The 19,927-nt window shown below is 42.1% G+C and overlaps 1 protein-coding gene across 1 annotated transcript in view; it reads left to right on the forward strand.

The window, feature by feature from the left end:
- Nucleotides 1-2,396: 2,396 nt before the first annotated feature.
- IPO5 (importin 5) overlaps nucleotides 2,397-19,927 on the forward strand; it is a 46,079-nt gene continuing 28,548 nt past the window's right edge. The window contains exons 1-8 of the mRNA XM_059826612.1: nucleotides 2,397-2,511; nucleotides 7,138-7,218; nucleotides 13,794-13,986; nucleotides 14,487-14,589; nucleotides 14,831-14,927; nucleotides 16,050-16,154; nucleotides 19,534-19,656; nucleotides 19,743-19,863. Of these exons, the coding sequence (XP_059682595.1) occupies nucleotides 2,419-2,511; nucleotides 7,138-7,218; nucleotides 13,794-13,986; nucleotides 14,487-14,589; nucleotides 14,831-14,927; nucleotides 16,050-16,154; nucleotides 19,534-19,656; nucleotides 19,743-19,863 (916 nt within the window). The 5' untranslated portion in view covers nucleotides 2,397-2,418. The remainder of the gene's footprint in view (nucleotides 2,512-7,137; nucleotides 7,219-13,793; nucleotides 13,987-14,486; nucleotides 14,590-14,830; nucleotides 14,928-16,049; nucleotides 16,155-19,533; nucleotides 19,657-19,742; nucleotides 19,864-19,927) is intronic.

Genomic DNA, 19,927 nt, shown 5'->3' on the forward strand with positions numbered 1-19,927 from the left:
TTTCTGTCTGCTTCCCAGACTTCGGCTTCAAACTTGTCCCAGTTGAGAACAAGCACCTGACGTGGCAGACTCTCTGATCACATTGCATTAGCGAGATTTTGAATTCCTTGGGACTCCTTCCAATGTCTTAGCTACCTTTTACCTAAATGAAGTTTTTAATCTGCTTTCACCAAACTCTGTTAGGATTTGAAGCAGAACAGCATTGATCTGCTGGGTTTACCAGCATGTTCTTCTCCATCCAGTGCAGATGCTCCCTTCTACGCTTAGAATAGGAAGGCAAAATGTATCAAATGCATTCCTAGAGCATTATACTACCTGACTTTAATGATCATTCTACATACAGGAATGGAAACACACACACACACACACACATAGACTCTCTCACTAGGCTTGCTCTGACAAATTGCATCAGGTTGTTCCTGCCTTCCCCTTCCAAGGGAGTTCTAACTGACTCTGACTTTCAACACTGGTACTCCAAAGATGATTTGGCAACTGTTTTTCAGGTCTTAGGCAAATTACTGATTTTATTTGCCTAGCTGTTTCTCAAAGACAACTAGCCAGTTTTTATGTAACAACCCACTCCCTGCATCTACAGATAGAAAAAACAGCACGGGCAAGAAAAAAAATCTTCTATATCGCACGGTTTACACTCTATCCCCAACCCCTACCAGAGACCGCATTCTTTAGCTAACAGTCCTATTACAGATTCATGGTGAAATCACCATTAAGACAAGTTAAGATGAAAGCAAATACATTTATTCGTTTACACATGGAAAGCAGACAGCAATGTTACTGAAGTTCATACAAACCACAAGTGATAGAAAGGCAGGAAAATCATGCTTATTTCAAGATCACATCCAAAAGGCTCTCCAGAACCTGTGAAAAGCTGTAAACACCTAATCCACATAGTTGGGGTGTGAGGACATTTACAGAAGAGCACTTCACATTAGAAAGCATGCTTGCTTTCATAATTCATCTTCACTTTTGGTCCCTCTGAGCTTTCAGTCAGCGTAAAATCATTCTCTAGCTCTGCCTGCAATTCTTTCTTAATTCAGTCAAGAAGACGGCTCTGTCTCTTTCCCACCAGCTCGCTGGCTGCTCCCTCTTGCTTTTGAAGTGCTCGTGTCCCCTGGGCACAGCCCAGCTGCAATGCCTGCCCCGTTGGGACCAAATTTGGCCAGCCACTGCCTCACGGCTGAACCCCAAGCAGCTCATTAGGGCACCCTGAAGCAGAAAGCCATCCATCAGCAAGCAGGGCAGTGTTCAAAGCCTCTGACCATGTGCGTTACGAACCTTATAAGCTATGTGAGCGCAGGGAATACTAATTACCTTTTATTCAACCACAGACTTGGGATTCGTGAATGTAGACTACTATCGACCGTTGTTTGAGATCCGACAGAGCTTTGACCAAGTCATCTGAACGTGAAAGTACACGTGGGGTACGTGAGGGATGCCGGACTCATTTGAAGCAGAGCTAGACGAGGACCCATAGACACGTATACAAAGCAGGCTGATGCGTTGGATCTTACACCCTTATGCTGTAGACGCGTACGTGCACCTGCCATATGCCAACATAGGGGCGGCAACCCTTAACGTACATATACTCCGTTATAAGAACCCGCGACCACTGTTACACACACACACCCCCCGCAAAGTGCCGCTCAGCAGCCGAGATCTGGTTGAGGCACTGCCCTGGTGCCTTTACCCGCCCTGTGAGGTAACGCACAGCCTCCCCCCAGCAGCGCTCCGGCGGTTGGGGCTCACAGGCACCTCTACCCCCCTCCCTCAGGGGGAAGGAGCGGGCAGGGGGCGGAGCAACAGCACGACGTCACCGAGCAGGAGAGGGAGAAGGCGGCACCCCGCGCGGAGGCGCCTTGCAATCTCCCGCGCTTTCTTTTCCCTCCCCTCCCCCACCGCCCTGCCCCAGCTCGGCGTCCCGGCGCGACCCCTCCCTTTCCGCACCGCCCGACCGCGCCTCTGACCAATCGCGCCGAGATTGCCAGAGCCTCCCGCCAATGAAAGTGCCCTTCGGGGCGCTCCCCCGCCTCTGCTTCCCGCCTCCGGCCCGGAGGCGCACCAATGAGACAAGAGGAGACAAACCCCCGTTCAGGGACGGTTGTTCAGTCGCTCTCCACTCTCCCCCTCGCCCCGAGTCGCCAGGACGTCATAGGGAAGCCAGGCCAATCGGGGGCGAGGCCCCGTGCGTCGCAGCCAATGGGAGCGCTCGAGAGTGCGGCTGGCGCGGCCGGCCCCAGGGGGGAGCCGGGAGCAGAGCGCGGCGGCGGCTCCGGCTCCGGCTGCGGCTGCGGCTCCGCCCCCTCTCCCTCCGCTGGCGGCGAGGCCGGCTTTCCCCCTCCCCGCCTCCCCCGCCTCCTTGTCCCCGCCCGGCCGGCCTCGCTCTCTTTCCCTTTCGCAGCAATGGCGGCGACGGCGGAGCAGGAGCAGCAGCAGTTCTACCTTCTCCTAGGCAACCTGCTCAGCCCAGACAATGCGGTCCGCAAGCAGGCCGAGGTAACGGGTCCGCCTCGCCCCGGCGCTGGGCGCCAAGCCGGCCTGTCAGACCTCCCAGACCTTGCCGGAGGGATGGAGGGGGGGCAGGGAGGCGGCGCGGCCGGCCGAGCCCCACGTGTGAGCAGCGGCACCAGCTGCTGCCGGGGCGGCCCGGGCCTTCCCCCCATCGGCGCCGGCCCTCGCGGAGGAGCCGGCGGTTGCGGCTGTTTTCCCCGGCGGGGCGCGGGGGCCGCTCCGGCCGTTGGCGAGGGCGAGGTCTCCGGCCGCTGGCGCGCGCCTGTGCGCGTGAGGGCGCGAGGGGTCTCGCCTCCCGCCCCCCCCCCCAGGCGGCGCTGCGTGTCTGGCACCGCTCGGCCCTCGGCCGCCTTGTGTCCGCTCCCCCCGCCGCGCGCCCCCCCCGGGGGCTGTTTCTCCCCGTTGCCCATGGCGAGACGGGACCTGGGCTGGCTCCGCCCGGGCTGGCCGGCGTGACGGAGCGCGGCCCCGGCTCCGCCGGGAGGGGCGGCCAGGCGGGCGGCGGGTGGTAGGGCCGGTGCTCGCGGGCTCGGGAGCGGGGGAGGGGGGACCCCAAACGAGGTCAGGGCGGGTGTCTGCCCTCCGTGGGTGCGCGGCTCGGAGGGGCATCGTTGAAGCGCTCCGCCGGGCCCCGGGGGGCAGCTGCGCTTGTAGCTTCGTTTCTGTGCTCCCGAGGCGGCCCTCGCAGAGGGTCCGCGCCCCCCGCGGGTGCCGCCTGCGCTGGGGCAGGAGCAGGGCCGCAGCCTCCCCCCCGCCCGTGAGGACTTCTTCTCTTTCCACACGGTAGTTTGGTTTTTAACTTCGGGATGGGCTGTGTGTTCAAGTGTTTCGTCAGCGAAGAAATATTTCACTAAAAGAAGCGTTTTCAATATACTGAGTTTCTCTGTTATCAGCAAAAACTTTTCACATGTGTTATTTCAGCTAAAATTCTTTGTGATGGCTAAGCCACGTTAATTCTTTCTCTCTTGTCATGCTTAAGACTCCATTGTCAAGCCTAGTGGGCAATCTCTCCCATTGAATTAAATACTAGCGTCTAGGTTTAGCATGAATTCCCACTGCATGGCTGCATCGGGTCTTTTATCACTCTCATCACTTCAGCGGTCAGCAGAGTTCAGCGCATTGTTTGGCGAAGAATAAAAAGTAGTATTGTTCTTGATGCTGAAGTGAAAATTCCTAAAATATAATTTGGGACTGAGAAGGAGGGGAGATGTACGTTTTTAGGAACCCAGCGAAGTTCAATATTGGTTACTACAAACACTTTCTGGAGAAGCAGCAAGAATTATTCCCACACTCCTGAACATAGGGATGGAATAGAGGCCATCCCCTGGGAGCTCAATGTCTTTCTCTTCTCAACTGCCTGCATGTAACATAGCAACATTTCTCACAACTTTTTGAACTGTATTAAAATTGTAACAAAGCAAATTTATTGGACAGCTATGTCACAATGCCTGTGAAATAAAACATTCTTGGAAAAGAAAGTCTAAAACTTAGATTCTTACGACTGGCATATTCTGTCAGAAACTTGCTTGGAACTGAGTTGGAGTTTGTTTAATCTTTATAGATACATATGCACTATGGTCAATCAGAGTAAGAAATCTTAATTGTCCTTATAGATTACCAAGCTTTCAAGTCCATTAGTTTCTTATATAGATACAAGCAAGTAATATAATTTCTACTTATTTAACTGCCTCTGGCATTGGTTTCTGCATATTTCCAAGGTGTATTGAAAGTATTGTTATGGGTTAGGATCATTCAGAATGGAAGGGTCCTCAGGAGGTCTGTAGTGCAATCTTCTGCTCAAAGCGGTGTCAGCTATCAGGTCAGATCAGGTCACTCAGGGCTTTGTCCTGTTGGGTCTTGAAAACCTCCAAGAATAGAGATTGCACAAGCTCTCTGAGCAACCCGCTCCTGCTTGACTGTCCTCATTAGAGCAAAGAGGTCTGAACCTCCTTTTTTCAATTTATGCCTGTTGCTTCTCATTCTTCCACTATGCACAGCTGTGAAGATCCCAGCTCAGTCTTTCTCATGGTGGGTTAGCGAACCTGTACCTAGAAACACAAATCTGTCTCCCTGTAGTGTAGGTAGGCTGACTTTTATTTTAAGTTGTCTGTTTCTTGAAGTAAGATTTCTTTGGACGAAAGACAAGTATTGCATAGCCTTTAGAATATCTGTTTACTAAAATCATACAGGACTCATAGTTGATCTTAAACATCTGCATAGTCCAATCAGCTTTTTTAAAGTGTACTTACTGTTGGAAGGCAATATTAAATACTATAGAGATTCATATAACTGCAGGTAAATTGAATAGCAAGTTTTCATTTGAGTCTAGTGAAACCCAGTGAGAATGAGAAATGGATGGACAGGGAACTGAAGGAGATGGACTTGGGTCGTTTCTGTCTGGTCATTGAAATTAGGATGAGGGGTGTTATGTTGAAGACTAGACTTGATGGAGATGTAGAGTCATAGCCTGTTTTGGTGGGGGTGTAGTGAAAGCTGTAAAAAAACGGAAGGGGAGGAGGAAAGTCTAATCACCTAAAAGCTGTTTTTATTTAAGTATTTATGTATATGGATCTATGTATGTGCTAGCATACTCGTAACTTATTCTGACCAGTTTGCTGGAACATGGTTCATTCATTTTATCTCCCATGAAAAATTACTGGAATGTTGTCTATTTACTATAAAAGCCTGTCTTTCTCTTATTTGTGTGTCTGTCTTCTGATAGGGAAACTTGTATCTACTTTGTCTTGGTGATTTTATGCTCTTTTTAAAATACGTTTCTCAGGTTTGGAAGAACATGAGTACTAAGTGTAGATAATAGATATTTGCTTGCATGTATTCTGAAAGTTAGTCATGCTGTGTAAGAAATTTGTACCTCTGGATAAGGTAGCTGGGGAACTAATTGTGAACTAAAAGAACACAGCAAAGATGTAGCAGGATCCAGGTACATAGTCAGGGCGTAGCCAAGCTGGTAGTAAGATGGGTGGAGCCAGCAAAGTAGTCCTCCACCAGCACAGGGGAAACGTTCTGGTTTTGGCTGTATGTTCCTCTTGCCTACCTGGCCCTGGTGTTCTTTAGTGTCCTCTGAATCCATTTTACTGACCTGACAGAATTATGCCAGTGAACAACTGGATAGGTTGCTGCCATTTCTGGTGAGTTGAAACAACTCAAAATAGAATTTCATTATTATCAGAATTGGCATGAGGGAAGCCAGCTTTTACAGGGCTTCAGCTGTCCATGAAGGCACAGCTTCAGGTCCTTGTTGGGCCTGTGTTTAGGGAACCTTCTTGTTTCTGTATGTGTCTTTACATTTGTAGGTAATAGTGCAATACACATTCATGGAAATGGTTAATCTGAGAAGCCTTTTTATTCTGACCCTAAACCTCATTTAATTTTGCGGTCTCCATGAAATGATTAGATTAAATGCAGGGATTCATTGGGGATTCAGTCTCATTGACTGTGAGTGTATATTAGCAACTAGAGAGAATATGAAGTAAGAATTGAGTCCGTGAACGAGGCCTACTAGGAAACAGGTACGGAAAGTGAAGGAAGATGATGTCTAATATTAAACATGTGATGGGGAAACTACTTTATTGAAAATAGCAGGTATACTGTCAAGGTGTGTAAACTTGCTAGACTATTAGAAAGAGCTGCTGCAGTGGTAAGAATGGGAAGTAGGCATGCAGGGAACTGATTGAAATGAACCTGGGCTTTGTGTAGTAAGCTTGTTCCTTGAGTTCAGGATGGGATAGTGAATATTTGGAAAGGGTGGAGTAATTTATCTTCAAGATTGTGTCCACAAAAAGTAACTCTTTCAGAGTTAGTAAGTATAGAACTATTTCTGAATGTTTTAAGTGGTTGTCCTTCAGCTTGTAATTCCCCTGCTCTTACCTACATATGCTGTGTGCTCACTCTATCTTCTAAGTAGCAATGTAATTTAAAAAGCCATAGTGAATGAACTACACGCCAGAAATGTGTAAGGCAATGTAACTGAACTTCGCATTAAACTTTCCATTTTATTAAGAGGGTTTCCGTAAGGGGGAGACTAAATAGTCTGTCTTTCTGAAATTCAGGCAGGAGTTTAAAAATGAGACGTTCTTATTCAAAATATGTAGTTGAGATGTGTGACTACCACATGACATTGTAAAGGCTGTAAAAAGGTTCAAAAAAAGAACTGAACAAATTTTTGGACTATACATTTGTCAGTGGTTATTAACCTGTTGGTCATAGTTCAGTCTCAGGCTTCCAAAGTTCTTAATCCTTTGATGTGATAGAAGCTACGATGGATTCCCAGGATGATACGTGTTCTGTATACGTTGTATTTCCAGGAGGATACATGCGCCATTTAAGTTGTATTTCATAACTGATCTCTTAAGTGGCCACAAATGCATATGTAGATCATTTGGCAGGTCTTATTAGGTAACTAAGACTTTACTCATGATTTTAAAATAGGTCAGAAATTTTTACTTTGATAGGTTTAATTTTTTTGCTATGTTATTTTCTATTAACTGGATGGTTACTGAAATTGTTTTAAAAGGGAATTCAATTCATATTAATGCTTAACACATGCTTTCTAGTAATTGTCTACAATAAGCTGCATCCTTTTTTACGCAGGAGACGTATGAGAATATTCCAGGTCAATCTAAGATCACGTTCCTCCTACAAGCAATCAGGAATACTGCTGCTGCTGAGGAGGTATGTCCCAATAATCTTTGAATTCTGCAGATACTCAGGGGAACCTGGAGAAGCGGGGAAGAAATCAGTGTCGGTCATTTTGGGATAAATGAACAAGTAGGGCATTAACTGAATCGTCCTAAGTTACTGCACATGTGTAGAGGGACCACTTCTCTGGTTTGCTGCATGTCAGGTTCACTAGATGAGACTTTTTGGTGTAGGATATTTAGTTTCAAAAGTAGTCTTTCAGAAGTGACTGCTTAGATCTCCATTGTTTTCTGGTTGTGTGTTTTGCTTAACGAATGTGTTCTTTCCTTAAAATGTGTAACTAATATATGACTGTTACTGTGATGTTCCTTCAAGTTACAGCTGAGAAATGCTTTCCATTTTGGGGTCCTGTGCCTAAATGTGTTAAACTTACGTATCGTCTGAAATGTCTTGTGCTTCTCAAATTGGAATTGGGGGAAGATAAGGTAGCAGTTGTTTTGCATGCTTTATTCGTATGGCTTTTGCATTTTATCCTGTTTGGGGAGGATATGCTCATTAAGTCATCTAGCAGTGTTATAGACTGAATGGAGAACAGTCTAAGCACTATATAAAATTTTTCTGTGGGCATACAGTAACTGTGCCTTTTAGTTATTCCTTAATTTTGTAAAGGCTCCCACACTTTAGCAATCAGGTATAGTATTTCTTGGTAAAACTATTTTTCACTTGAATATGCAGAGTGAAGAACTACTAAGTTTTCAAGATATTACAAACTTCAGAGTCACTTAAAAGTAAACACGTTTGACTTTTTTTTCAAATCTAGAGTTTTACTGAACAACAGAAGGATGTAGCATGTAGAATTTCTGAACAATATTGTAAGGAGAGTGTAAGTGTGCTGTTTCTCTCTGGATAATGATCTCTTCTGGTAGATTGTATTCAGCTTAGAGGTAGAAGCTATTTGTGCTTTTTAATGCTCAGTAGGTATCAGCTTACTAATACTGATGCTTATCTACCTACAAAGCAATGTTCTTCTGGCAGAATCCTTCAATATTATACTAGCAACTGGTTGCATAAGAGCTATGTAGTTTTCCCTCCTGCCCCTCTAAAGTGTTTCAAATGATAGAACGCTGTAGAGCAGTCCCTCCTGTATTTGAATTTGCCATGAAAAATAAGATCTACCGCTGCCCCTTTTTCATCAGAAGATAATACTATGCCCTAGAAGTCATAGCTCCATTGCACATGCTTCTCTTTTGTATTGAATGCATTTGATAAGTCTGAATTGGCAACTACAGTCATGCTTGTATAAATAAATACTTGCTCCATATATTTACTGATTTTATTCCCCTTACATCACCTAAGGAGACAGCCCAGTCTAAAACTTGTTCAGAATCTTGCCAATGACTTGGCGTCCAACTTACTCAAGTGCAAAGAAACGTTTCACCTGTAGAAGGTTAACATTTGTAGAATAACTTGCCATTTAACTACACCAATGGATAAATCAAAGAAAGGTTTAAATGTTATCTCATAACTTAGGTAGACATGAGGTGCTGGACTCAAAAAATCCTGATTAATAAAACCTGCCAACAACCTCTCTTCCCTGTAAATCCAAATACATAGTGGCCTAATTAGAGCTTAAGTGAAGTCATCCCCATGCTTGATATAAACATTGCATTTAAACATGCAGGGAAGCATTCTGTGCATGTTCAGTATGGTGCTGGTATGAACAGCTAGGCACTTCATGTCTGCATATGTTTCATGCAGATCCAAATGTTGGGCAGAATAGTGCATATGTCACCAGTGGATAGGACTTTGGGCCTGGTATATGTCCTTTGAGCACATCGAATGTGCTGGCACCACTGAACACAGGCTGCTGGAAGAACCCTTAGAACTTTAAAGATGCCTTGCCCAGGCTATGGGAAAGCTGGGTTCAGATCCCTGTTCATCCTGAAGCCTCTGTATTGCTTTACCCCCTCCCAAGAAAACTAGGCTGAAGAAAATATTCCATCCTGTTTGCAGGAGCTAGGCTGCTGTGCTGTAGAGAATACAAGATTCGTAGGACTATTTGGACAGCAGTGGAGGGAATCCTGACTCTGCAGCCTAGTAATTTTGGCATTTAAATGGAGAAACAGGGATTCAGATCCTGTTCCCAGGACCCCTTGCGTTTGACATGGAAAAAAACATTAAGCTAGATGAGGAATAACTTTTAAAAACTAACTGTATAACAGGTTTTCTCCCTCTAACGAAATGCCTAAACTGTGGAAATAAACACCTTTTCCCTCTGTTCTCATTTCATATTTTCCTGATAGCAGAGTAACACTGTTCACAGAAGTGGAGGGAGGCGCATGACCTCGGAGTTAGAACGCTTCTCTGCCAGATGATATGCAAGTTTGTACACCTCAGGCTAAAGAGGCTCTTGAACCCGCGTCTCCAGCTTCCTGAACCTGTAGTCTCACTCTTATGAAGTTAGGACTACTTTTTTTTCCTTATTTTAAAGGGTTGAACAGAAAGGTGGTATATATTCAGGTTATTTGATGATTTTTGCTCTCAGAATGTGTCTGAGGTGTTAGAGGCTTCTTCCTTTTGATTTACCACCTAAATCTTGGAGAGGAACAGAAGTTCTCCATATTCTCTTGCATTTGTTTTCTTCCTGGTTAATTCCAGATTGGCAGTTTTCAATTGTATCCTAATTTACAGCTGACTAATTTCAAGTACTGTGAAATACAGTAAGAAATGCTGTGTAAAACTGTGTTTCTGCTGTACTTGCAGCCCTCTTAGAGGGCTCTGACCTTTCCCATCCCCCTCTCTGTATTGTCACATGAAGGGGTTGCATTTCTTAGTCTGAAAACCACTGCTGTGGGCAGCCTCCTGTTCAGCATTTGGAGGGGAAGGCAGCCAGTCCCTGGACTTCTGATGCACCACAGTTCTGCCTTTGAGTTGTATGCAAACATTGGGCACTGCGTGCTTTGAATTCCCCGTGGGGCTGGATCCCTGAATGAGGTTGTGCAGGACCATCTTTGGACCTAAATATTGATTGCTTCCATCCATGCATGTTTTCCTCCTTGAGGAATTAAAAGGAACGGTAAAACAAAAGTGAAAATCACCATGACTGTGCTACACAATATGGTCATTCTTTTTCTTACAAAATGTGTAGGATTACCTGCACACTTTGAATGCCAGTGTAGAACATGGTATCCCAGATTTCTGTTCATAGTTCTTCTGCTGCCCTGCTCAGCAAGTTGGTTTTCTTCTTGTGCCTTGGTTCCATCATCCATAAAATCCTAGAACATTTTTAAAGCACTGTAAATTCTATTAATAAGAAGCGGTATGGTGAAATTTGAGTATTGTGACTACCTTTTATGTTAATACCTTTGACATTCCGATTGTATGTGAGCCCCTCAGTAATTCAGACATGCAGAAGAATCCAGTGCTAGGAGAGAATTCTGCTTTTTTTATGCTTTGTTGGTAGATGGAAGTTCTTTGAGGATGTACACTTTATCACAGAATGATAGGAGTTGGAAGGGACCTCTGGACATCATCTAGTCCAGCCCCCCCGCCAGAGCAGGTTCACCTGCTGCACAGGAGTGCATCCAGGTGAGTTTTGAGTATCTTCCAGAGAAGGAGACTCCACAACCTCTCTGGGCAGCTTGTTCCAGTGCTCTGCCACCCTCAAAGTAAAGAAGTTCCTCCTCGTGTTTAGATGGAACTTCCTATGATCAAGTTTGTGCCCGTTACTTCTTGCCCTGTCACTGGGCACCACTGAAAAAAGATGGGCCCCATCCTCCTCACGCCCACCCCTTAAGTATTTATAAGCATTGTTAAGATCCCCCCTCGGTCTTCTCTTCTCCAGACTAAAAAGACACAAGTCCCTCAGCCTTTCCTCATAAGAAAGATGTTCTAGTCCCCTAATCGTCTTTGTAGCCCTTTGCTGTACCCTCTCCAGCAGTTCCCTGTCCTTCTTGAATCGGGGAGCCCAGAACTGGACACAGTACTCCAGATGCAGCCTCACCAGGGCAGAGTAGATGGGGGGGGGGGATAACCTCCCTTGACCTGCTAGCCACACTCTTCTTGATGCACCCCAAGATGCCACTGGCCTTCTTGGCCACAAGGGCACATTACTGACTCATGGTCATCCTGTTGCCCACCAGGACTCCCAGGTCCCCTTCCACAGAGCTGCTCTCCAGCAGGTCAGCCCCTAACCTGTACTGATGCATGGGGTTATTCCGCCCATTGTTCCTGTTCTCATTAAAAGCTATAGCCGCTAAGTTGTGGGATTTTAAAATGCTTGTGTGGGTACATATCCTGTAATACTTAAATATAATAATACTTAAATATAGAAGAGCCTTTGATGTGTGTGAAAAATACATACTTTCTTCCTTAAAGCAGAAGAAACAGCCCCAGAACTGCCATTAATCCAGCCATGTTCATCATAATTAAATTGACAATGTTAACTTTCATATATAGGTGGATATTTGCTGAGGAAAATATGCCATTTATTATTAGAAGTCAATTGCTTCTTTTGCCACTTCTTCAAACATTTGAATTTGCTTTAGGGAATTTGGGAATTTTTTTCTAAGCTAATAACAGTAACAAGCTAATTCATGTAGTGCTGGTCTTGTGTCTTTCTGCATACCTTGTTACTTATGTTTTCACTTTGCAATCAGTCTGTGTTTGTCAGTCTTCTAATATTTTAAATTAAGTTCTTCAGAGGTGGAAATTCTTATCTTTGAGACTACGTGCTTTATGAAAACAAGCTGTATTCCCCATCTGGCTACCTATTATTACTTCAGGAAAAGAATGAATATAATGTGAGTTCAGTCATTATGAGATGTCAGAGAACATGCACAGAAACACAACGCCCTGAGTAAGAGAAAACATTGCATCAGAGTTTGTGCCCTGTTTAGTCCCAGCAAACTTGCTCCCCAGTCAAGGCTTCTTTTAATCTTTCACGATATTGGTGCTTCTAGGGATGCGAGAAGGAAAGAGACCACTATATTGTGGTACCGTTAAAGTTTCTGGACACATTGTTCATGGGATTCCCAGAGGCAGTGGGGAAAGAATCTTCCTCCTTCCTAACTCATGTTCCCCATGTGATGACCTACTGCTAGAGGACCTTGGCTTATGGCGGGAGCTACAACATGGTGGGCTCTGTGACCCTTTTTGTTCACCTGCTGTCTTCCTTAGATCTACTAAGGAGAATCTACTAATTCTACATATGTGGTGGCTTTGGTTCACACTGGAGCTGTTGAGGAGGCGGAGATAAGGCATGATCTAGAGTAAGGTCCAATTCTAGTCCTTCCCTTCTGGTATAGAGTCACTTTGTGTGCACTACTCTTTAGCTGTATAGAAGAGAGCTGGGTAGATTGGAAAAAGGCACAGGGAGTCTGGAGACTGCAGAACACAAGAAGAATGGTATCTTGTGTGATGTTCTAGCAATACCTGATTTTTACAGGATATGTTAGAAGTTCAGACTTTTCAGTAGTTTGTGTTTCTCATCTATAGGTTATGCTGTAGTAATATAGTTGAGAGATCTTTTGGAAATTGGAATCCGTTAGCTCTGCTGCTCATTGAACCTTTTTTAATTCCAAAGGCTGTTGTAAATGAAACTGTTTTTTATTCAAGTACACATTAAATAAGAATAGGAAAAAAATTGAGTTAATGTTGCATTGGATTTTTTTTTTTAAGGATTTGACATGTGTAAGGTTTTGTTACACATATTAAAGTTTAGAAGTTTGGGGGGTGGTTTTTAAGTCCTTCTAGAAACACTGGTTATTATTTATTAAGTTGTTCAGTGTGCTTCATGTGTCTTTTTGCCTTTACTGCACGTGTTGTTCTATTCATTTTGAATTACTCAGCCATGTTTTTTTGCTTCTAGTTCTTGTATAATTGGAAATAAATACAGAAATGTCAATGATACTTTTGTAGAATTGCTGTATGCAAGCAGGAAGCGTGTAGAAGATTGTAATATGTGGTACTGAGGTTCCGATGCTCAAATTCAATTTTAAAGAAAAATGTTTCATCATAGGTCTGCAAAAGGCTGAGAGCTTTGGGTTTTTTGCCTTTTTTTTTTTTTGTTCAGAGCAGAGTTTTATTTGCCAAAATCTAACTCTAGGTTCCTGAATCTTTAGTGTGAAATTTGATTGTTTGAGAAAGTGAAGGAGGGTTTACAGGTTAATTGGCTGACAAAGTTGTCCCATTAAGTCACTTGTTAATCCAAAAAAACCCATCTGGATCATAATTATCTCAGAGGGCCATTTAAAATAGAAAGAAGATACGCTTTAAACATCTTTCAATAATGCAGCTAAGTTCTTAACTTGCCACAAAATATGTCTGAGGTTCAGCTCTAGAAAAAAACTGAATACCTCAGTGGATTTCATGATTATTTCTTTGAAGAGCTGTAATTGTCAGAAACATGGTTGTAAGCTGATGTTTCTTTACTATGTTTTTACTTACTATCATAATGGTCATCTGTTGCCTGAGAGGTACTCCATTCACGAAACAAGTCTACACAGTGAAAGCTGATCATTTGGAAGCATGATGTCAGTGGTCTTTCCTCATAAGAGCATGATTATCACATGAAACCACTTTAACATACGTACTTTCTTATTCAATAGGCTAGACAAATGGCAGCTGTCCTTCTACGACGTCTTTTGTCTTCTGCTTTTGAAGAAGTTTATCCAGCTCTTTCACCTGATGATCAGACCTCTATCAAAAGTGGATTGCTGTTGATTATTCAGTTGGAAACGCAGTCCAGTATGAGGAAAAAAATCTGTGACATTGTTGCTGAATTGGCCAGGAACTTAATAGGTACTTTGTATAAGCTGATGTTGTGGTAAGATGTTTATGTATTGATAGTAGTTGTCTTTTTGTCTCTTCTCTAGTCTTGTGTAGACATTTGCACATGATGTACTAACTGATGTCATGGTTTAAAATAAAACCCTATAATTGTTTACTTTATCTTTGATCAGATAACAATAAGATTCCTTAACTTTGTTTTTTAAATTGCGTGAGTTTAGGTGAGATTGTATTAAGGTTAGAAATCCACTTTTGTTCAAATTCTCATGAATGTTATGCTGAACATCTGTATCAGTTTCTTTTTTTAAGTGCTGTTACATAACAGTAAGTAGAGATCGTATTCTGTTCCTGAGTGCCTTTAGATTTAACATTTCAGCCATATTTTACACTGTGACTTGGCCACATCAGTTTTTTTAAATTTATTTCAGTAGTGATGACTTGTTGCCCTGCACAACTGAGATCTAACCACTCCTAAGTTTGCTTATCCTAAAACTTTGTTGTGTTTAATCTAGATGAAGATGGCAACAACCAATGGCCAGAAGTTCTGAAATTCTTATTTGACTCTGTCAGCTCTCAGAACGTGGGACTGCGTGAGGCTGCTCTACATATTTTCTGGTAAGCTTTCAGACTTGGCAACATTTTTGCAGGTTAGCCAAATCATGTCTGTAAAAATCTAAGAACTGTCACAACTTAATTAACAAGCAATCATATATATTTCATTTATTCTGTTGTATTGTGGTTTATTTAACTCTTACATGTACAGTTACAATTTGTAGCTTGAACAATGGGTAAGTTTAAAACAATAGTTAAGGTTAAACTGTATGCATTTCTATTAATGTTTTGGTCTTATCCTTAGGAATTTTCCTGGGATTTTTGGGAATCAGCAGCAACACTATTTGGAGGTCATTAAGAGAATGCTGGTTCAGTGTATGCAAGATCAAGAGCATCCATCAGTAAGGCCTTTATGTTCTTTTTTTTTTTTTAGTATGTCCTAAGCATAGAAACTTAGTGTAGTAGTCTCAGACATAAAGGTTAAACCATAGATTCCAACCAGAGGATTGCATTACCTGAAACTGATGTACATCTGAAGTTTTGACTATACCTGCTGCAAAACAAAAGGTCAAACATTTTCATGGTCCTAAAGCTGACTGGCTGGCTCATATCTGCACTGCTTAGGCCCAGACTCTACCCTAGTAGTTATGCTTGGAGAAACCTAGCTGTAGTGGCCCAAAGCAGAGCCAGAGGTTTTAGCCAGCAGCATGAGGGGTCAGAAACTCCTTGGTTAAGCTCTCTTTCTGGCCCTTGTGTTTAACAGTATAGATACGTAGTATCTCTACACATAGTATCTGTACACAGTGTGTCTCAAAACTCTGAATGTATGACAGTTCCTTGAACTGTTTGTGTGCGCTTTGCTGTAAGGGCATGTTAGCAAGTCTTGCTTTTCTGGAAGGCTTCAGATTTGTTGATTTGTGCAGAGAATTGTACTTTGAAAATGTTTCTTTTGTTCTGGAAAATGCTGGGCAAGGATAGGAAACCCTGCTGTGGTATATGGGTTCAGTTTGCTGCTCCCCCATGGATTCCTTTTTCTGACCTTTGAAAGTCAACTGAGTAACATTTTCAAAAGTACCACAAGTCATGCCTTTAGAGAAGCATGTTTTAAACACTTAAATCACACTTTTTGAAAAATGAGACTTTGACACTTGCATACACATTTGAAATTGGGATGGAAGTTAAAAACAATAGTTTTTTTCTTTTTGTTTAAAAAAAAAAAAACAACCCAAAACACCAAAACAAAAACAAAACTAGGGAATACTTGCCACCTTGTAATATGATAAACTTTTTTTGTATCATGGAGGACATAGATGGTGAAGATCTTCATTATCGCTTTACCTTAATTTGAAGCAAGATGTAAAAGTTCATGTTAAAAACTAATTTCTGTATCTATTAGGAAAATGTAAAAGGGAAATGATAATACAAAATGTAGTCTCGTAATAGGCCTAATGTTAAAAGAAAACAAAGGCATGTTTCATTACAAGTTCTTCACGTTTCTTTCTCCAACCCTGCCTGTCTTCTAGATCAAGACTCTGTCTGCTAGAGCTGCAGCTGCATTTGTGCTTGCTAATGAGCACAATCTTCCCCTTCTTAAACATTTTGCAGACTTGCTACCTGGAATCTTGCAGGTAAGAAACCACACAAGTAACGCTTAATGTGCCATTACTGTCTGTATTGACTGTATCTGAATGTAAATTATTGGTCTGCAAATTTGTGTAGCATATGAATTTTTGCTGAGACCTGGATTAACTAAATCTTAGTTAGCCTGACATCAGTCACCAATAAGAAATTTTGTAAACACAAACTAATTGATAGGGTTTTAAGGAAAATAGTTCAATGCTGGTTAATTTATGCAGCGTTACCTAGACAAATGAGTTAAAATTCTTTGTAAGTTATTTAACTCAAAATCATACAGCTTTTAAATTAACCTTGATATTGAAATGTACTTTAAATATGGGCTGCCCGGAGATTTCAAGTAATCAGTAATTGGGGAAATTAATTGACTCATGATATCCTGTATCTCTTTACGTTACAGGAAAGTGTAGAATTACTCTGAACAAAGATTCTCAGAGTACGAACAACAGTCTGGACAAACAATCTTTATTGTTTGATAAATTAGGAACTTGCTAAACAAAATGTCTTTTTAAGCTTCATATAATTTCTGAGGCTGAATTAGATCTCTTTTAGGATGGATGAATTTGAGCAAAAGTTGGAATTCTAATATAAGGTTGTTTAGTTTGGGGGGGGAGCCTATTGTAAACGAAAGCAGAGACAGAAATGGTTTGAGCTCTGAAGGACGACACTTTCACAGTACAGTTCCTTTTCTATAGTAAGAAAACAATGGAAATAACTAAGCACCTGTGGTAACAGTGGTAGTGAACTTTTGGCGATTTTAAATTAGGCTAAATTTAGGTTAAAGACTGACTTCTTGGTACAGTCAGTACAGCAGATTCCTGTTGACAGTGTAAGCTATAAACCTTGTCTGTGTGTGCTTTGTGGCAAGCTGAGGAAAAATTGCGGAAGCCAGTAAACTTGGCACAACTGATGCAATTCTGCTTGATCTTAAGTGGAAACTGAGAGGAATTTATTAAGATCAACTCAACTTGAAAATGGGCTCTAGTGTGTACATGATAAGTATTTTGATATTGAGGTCACTATTTGGTGATTAGTCCCTGTCTGCGACTTTGGCTATGGCAATTGTGTTGTTCAAAAATTGTAACTGGCTGAGAGGACCTTGTCTACTGAGTACTGTATGTGTGGGAGTGAGGCAGGATTTGGGGTGGGCATGCTATTCGTCTTTATGTTTGGCAGTTAAATAGTACACTGTTTTTAGACTTCAGACTAATAGCCTACTTTGTGTGATCTAAGTTGCAATGCTTCTATTTTAGGCTGTAGAAACACATGCACTTGGCTTGCATTTTCAGGCTTTAATTTGCAAATGTAGAGCACAGAACTATGCTATGAAATCTGTCTTTTTAAAGTACCTATTGCGAGAAGGACTAGGTTTTCTGGCTGTGATAACACAAGATGGATATGAAAATCTGAGTTTATAAATAGGAGATGGGATGTGTTAGAATAGTGGTGAGTGACCTTTGGAGACAGTTGGATGCTTTTTTTGTTGCTGTTGAAGTTAATTTGGTTGAGATATTGGTGTGGTAAAAAAGCTAAAAATAAATAAAAGTCTGACTTAGCAATTCAGTTCTTTGAGTACAATTTCTATAAGGGTTATCCTGCATATAACTTTCAGAACTAGTAGTTGAAACTTGTGTCCAAGAGATTTGTCTTGCAGTGAAGATAAAAGCAGCTGGAACTTCAGCTGACTTCTGTGGTTGTTGATGTTTGATATACAGAAAAGTGCCTCTGACTTTTAGGGCTCACCGTGCATTTTGAACTTCTTCCTTCAGAAGTCTTGCTTTAAAAAACTGTCAAAGTTGCAATGGGTACAAAATAGAGTTTTACAGAAACTCCTAGTAAATTTTACATTATGGTTTGCCAGAGTCAGAGAGCGAGTGGTACCTATTAGTTCAAAAGGCCTTAACCAAGATAGATTGTTTGGTTCCTCGCCCCCCGCCCCCCCCCCCCCCCCCCCAACATTTCTGATACTGGTAAGATGCTGCTTCTATGTTGGAAGTGTGGGCTGAGTGGCATTACTAAAAGTGTTGGATTCTAGATTTAAGTATTAAAAAACACCTAACTTTTCACTTTAAAAAGATGTTTCTACATTTGGAAGACATCAGATACTTTGCTAATGGAAATTCCTTTCAAAACCCCAAAAGTGTGTTTAAAGACTGTTTTTTCTTTGGATGTTTGGGTTTTCGTGTCCTACTTCTAGAAGAGTTTTAACACCATTGAATAACTGTGCTGTTTTGGTACTAGAGTATCAACCCGGTCAGTTAAAAGTAAGTTTTAAATTACTTTTCAGAATGTAGTTATGGGTTAGGAAAGGTACTTGCAAAAAGCTTGATTCTTTTTCTCTTTTCTGTGTCCTGTGACTGAAGGCTGAAAGGTCTGCTTTAATTTGGTGGCTCTCCAGAGTTGTCTGGAAAAAAAAAATAAATTATTTAGTCTTGAGATTCATGGTGTTTGTACGTGTAAGCTATTCAAAGCTGTTCTCGCATAACACCGTAAAAAGGAGTTAGGCTCATTTTCCTTCTTTTGGGCAGAGTTACTTTGAGGAGTTTTTCTTTATTTAAAATACATTTTGAAGTTGTGCTTGTCAAAACATAGTGTGTGTTTTTGCATAGTGTGTGTTGGCGTGTCTGATGTGTGACCTTAATTTTTTCTGAGTGTCTGTCTACTGTGTTAGATTTAAACTAATAATGGTCAAAATTGGTGGCATGTAACATTGTGAGCCATAACTTACTTGTAGAAAACTTGTAGTTTTGGACCCAACATATTATCTCTTTGTACCTGTGATGGATTCACGCATGCCAGCCACTGCCACTGGCCACCATAGCAGGGTCCAACCCTAGGATCCTGCTGAAAATGCAAAGTCCAAGTGAAAGCTTCCAATTAGTCTTTTGTTAGTTCTCAGGTTACAGCTCAAGATGGGTGCCTCAGGAGAGGGGCCCCTACCCCAATTCACGCCTCTCAATTATACCCGTACCACCCATCACCTGATCCCCAAGTCCAATCACTTAATTCTGGTCGGTGGTCTCTTGATTTCTTATTGGTTTTCATTGTTGCTTGGCTGGCCTTCTTCTGAAGTTACTTCATTCACTTGGAATTGTCTCCTTGGTCCTTACCTTCTTCATTTTGCTCGTAACTGCTCGTAACTGCCAGATTCAGCTAGTTCTTTATTAGCAACATTAGTTTTATCAACAAGTTTACTCTTGGTCAGTTCTTGCGGCCTAAGGCTTCAACTAGTTTAGCTACTAGTGCTAAGCCACTAATGCTAAACAAGACTATTCAGAGAGAGAAGAATGCAGTTAATCAAATTTCTTCTGTAACAGTGGTCCCATTCATAGTAGTATTTGTTTGTATTTAATCTTATCTTCATCTTTATAGGCTGTAAATGATTCCTGCTACCAAAATGATGATTCTGTCCTGAAATCCCTTGTAGAAATTGCAGATTCTGTTCCCAAGTATTTGCGACCACATTTAGAACCTACGTTGCAACTAAGCCTGAAGGTAAAGCTAGGAATTATTAAAAAAAATTACTCTTTCCACCCCGAAACTTCTGTTCTAATCATTTGCTCTAATCTTCTGGATTGCAGTTGTGTGCAGATGCCAGTCTCAGTAACATGCAGCGTCAGTTGGCGCTTGAAGTAATTGTGACCTTGTCAGAAACTGCTGCTGCTATGTTGAGGAGGCATACAAACATTGTTGCACAAGCCAGTAAGTATTTTACTCATTTTCTTTGCTGAAATAATTTGTCCTCCTTTACAATGTTAAACTGACT

Source organism: Gavia stellata, chromosome 1 (assembly GCF_030936135.1).
Source record: "Gavia stellata isolate bGavSte3 chromosome 1, bGavSte3.hap2, whole genome shotgun sequence".
NCBI classification, from domain to species: Eukaryota; Metazoa; Chordata; class Aves; order Gaviiformes; family Gaviidae; genus Gavia; species Gavia stellata.